We start from the raw sequence: 3,347 nt of genomic DNA, 5'->3' as shown, positions 1-3,347 counted from the left end.
GATTGGGGGAGCTTATAACAAATGGGAAGGAGCAAGTTCTTGTAAGTGCTTCAGGAATTGGTACCACCTTCTTTGTGAGGAAATGTCAAATATATCATTTTTAAAGTTTTGAGAAAATGTGAATTTCTTTTCTAGATTTTTCCAAATAATTCATAACCATGAAGGATGATTGTTCTATCTAGTGTTTTGACACTGTTGCTCAGATTGATCAGGAACCAAATGTTAGTAAATATAACGTAAATAAGGAAAAGCAAAGTGTGACAAACCACTCTGTCTTTTTAGCATATGGTCCTAAAATACAAAATGACCCCGTAGTGAAACCTTTGCAGGACCCTTGCGTGTACACACTGCACCGTGTGAATACAAATGCACTTTTTCATGTCATTTGAAAAGTAAACTCACGAAAGAGATGCCGGCGGCCAGCAGTAAGATTCTGACCAACAGGTCCTCGAACTGTTCCGCCACCAACTCCCAGACAGTCTTTCCTGTGAAAGGATAAACATCAAATCCCATACAGAATGTGTGTGTGGTCATTGTGTTTATTTCTCGCTGAATATGGAAAAATATCTATATATTAACATGATAAATGGTTAAAAATGTCATGCAACGTCAATAAAACCTTAATAAGCCAAGGATACATATTTGGTGAGAAATTATTAATTATGCTTCAGTTTATGTAACCTAAATTCTAACTCCAAAATGATTTCCATGTTTCCATACACTACTGATCTTTGGGCAAAGTCAATAAAGATGCCTGCGAACTGTTAAAGTAAACTATCGGACAGGCATGACAAATACAAATGTTTTGTTTTGGATTTAAATGTAGAAATTGTAGAAACCATTCAAGATCTTCAACTCAGTTTCAGCGGTCTTGGATTTAGTGATATTTGGTGTTGTGTGCGTTTGAGTATACAAGTAGTGTCCCAATAACTCCAATCTCCAAGGGAACCAAGAAGCTAACGTCAGGTGTTGGATGAACGACTATGACTTGTCAACACAGGAAGTGATCAGCGTGACATGTGACTCAAACGTGAAATAATGAAAAGCAGGTATTTGAGGATTAAAGTGGACTCACCCTCCTCTGCTGGCAGCTCTGTGGGCGAAGAGAGACAGACGATATTAATAAAGCATAACTGCACGCCACATTCAATGCATTGTTTTTAATGTGTGCGCCTCGAATGCGAATTAGCGCCAAAACTTTTAGGATTTAAAACAAACGGAACTTGACATAACAGAAACTATAATCTACTCCCACATTTTAATAAACTATTCCTAAGTGATGAACAAATGCTAAGTAACAGCTGCTTTGTTCAGGCCTCCTTGTGCCTCTGCCAGTTGGCGCTAAAATAGTGACTTAACTAAGTGACCTTTACAGTGACCTCAATTATTTTTGTTTTTCTAGTTTGCAGCTCCTCTGTCAACATCAATTTTCAGCTGAGGTGCTTCACAACAAACACAGAGTCACTGCAAACTGTTGAGCATGATTAGATTCAACGATAACACAGTGGAAACATCAAAGCTAACCTCAGTATGCATGCTTACAAACATTTCAGTGTCTTTGTTGGTGTTACCAACATAAAGACACAGGTGTAATTAATTAGCTTTAACGATGGCTTTGTTCCATTTACTGCAGGTGTTCCAGTTACAGTAGCAGAGATCGTTAATTATATGAATTACACCTGTCGCTAGACCGAGTTTAAAGTCACTTTTTTGAAATGCCAGGATGTAGAATAAGGAGCATCTACATCAAGGTCATTCTAAAGCCTTTTAAAGGGCGCTCAGTTGCATTTCATGGCCTTCCTTGGACAGTTTGCCCAACTCCATCCCACTGAGAGAGGCTTCTGTTCAACACGCAGTTGCAGTTGACCTTGAGTTATTCCCAAAGTCAAGAACGAGGTGTCGTGCTTTAATTCACTAACACATCAAGGATTTTCAATAACAGCTAAAGCCGGTAGCTAGAAACTTGAAACTCTAATGCACCTGCTGCACAAACATCACCCCCCCCTCCCCTTTGTTTCCCGTTATTAGAACATTATCATCACACAGTGCCAGATCATCTATCAGTCATCCCACTTCTCTTTCCTCTCCCCTCCAGCGTCTCCTTGAGCCATTTCACAGAATACTTCTAAACCTTTTCCACTCTCACTTCCAAGCTATGATACATGTGTTCCTCCATCCTCGGTTCCTCTTATCATTTCACTCATACTCCTTCTATTAACCCTCTATTGCTCCATCCATCCATCGTTCTCTCTTTCCCTCACCGTTGAAGCCATATCTTTCCTGGTTCCTCTTGGCCTGATCAGGTGAAAGGCCGATTTCTTCAGTGACGCCAAAGTAGGACAGAACGTCCGGCGACTCTTTCATGTGTGCGTCCTCCATCCTCGCTGAAATGGAGAGGCTTCAAGGAACGAAAAGGGATAGAAAACACAGAAACATTCACATCAAGTCTGAGTGGCCCTGATACTGAAAAGTTTAAAAACAAAGGAAAGCTCAAAAGTTCACCCACCACTTTCTTGAAGTGTGGGATTGGGATTAAAAACTGGCAACCCCCCTGCTTTCACACTGGCTCTCTCTCTACCCCCTCTCTCTCTCTCTCTCTCTCTCTCTCTCTCTCTGGGCTGGTGCTTTCCTCTCGGAGCCCTGGACTGTCAGAAAGTGCAACCCGGCAAACTGTCCGGAAAAGTTTTATACAGAAGAAAAAGTTGCCTCATTGGTGCTTGCTCACCATGCAGTCACTCCTCATTGGCTGAGAACGACACAAATAGGTGGGCAGGGATGGCCCTGTGGTAAAGAATAGGCAGGGGGGGGCGTAAGAGCGGGGTGGGGGGATAACAACTGCAGAGGGGTTTACTGCCCGGCAAGCTGGAAATAAGATGTGCATTAGAGAGCATGCACGGTCAGGGGCAACACTTTCTGAATGAGAGATAGGGGACACAGATGAGCCCACTACAGAGAGCTATGTTGTGTATGTGTGCACACGTTTGTGGACACTTATCTATTCAAGTAAATAAAGGAAATGCCAAAAATGTCAAGAAATGAAAGGTTTTGACACCTTAATTCTGCTTTTTCCGACTTTTGCGTTTGTAGAAAGTACTTTTTTAGGCTGCTACGTGCTTTACACATTTAAAATGTATTAAAAAACAACATGTGATACAAGCTTTAAAGATACAATGCATTAGGATTTTCCTATTTCCCGTTAATCATCTCACAATCCCTCCGATTTAAGCCATTTGGAGGCCCCGAGATTAGAAACCACTGCATAGTAAAATACTACTTAAGTGCTAATAATATAAAGAATTATTTGAAAAGTACATATTTATGATAAGAATTATGTACTTTCACTTATC

At 40.9% G+C, this 3,347-nt stretch overlaps 1 protein-coding gene across 1 annotated transcript in view; it reads right to left on the bottom strand.

Moving 5' to 3' along the window:
• The window catches only part of atp2a1 (ATPase sarcoplasmic/endoplasmic reticulum Ca2+ transporting 1), a 23,051-nt gene extending 20,380 nt beyond the window's left edge, over positions 1–2,671 (bottom strand). Inside the window, exons 1-4 of the mRNA XM_079645690.1 lie at positions 2,507–2,671; positions 2,262–2,398; positions 1,076–1,093; positions 403–485 (exon numbers count right to left, since the gene is read on the bottom strand). Of these exons, the coding sequence (XP_079501816.1) occupies positions 403–485; positions 1,076–1,093; positions 2,262–2,379 (219 nt within the window). The 5' untranslated portion in view covers positions 2,380–2,398; positions 2,507–2,671. The remainder of the gene's footprint in view (positions 1–402; positions 486–1,075; positions 1,094–2,261; positions 2,399–2,506) is intronic.
• Between the last annotated feature and the right edge of the window lie 676 nt (positions 2,672–3,347).

This window comes from Notothenia rossii (genome assembly GCF_949606895.1).
Source record: "Notothenia rossii genome assembly, chromosome: 8".
NCBI lineage: Eukaryota > Metazoa > Chordata > Actinopteri > Perciformes > Nototheniidae > Notothenia > Notothenia rossii.
This window is presented reverse-complemented; position numbering and strand designations above follow the sequence as displayed.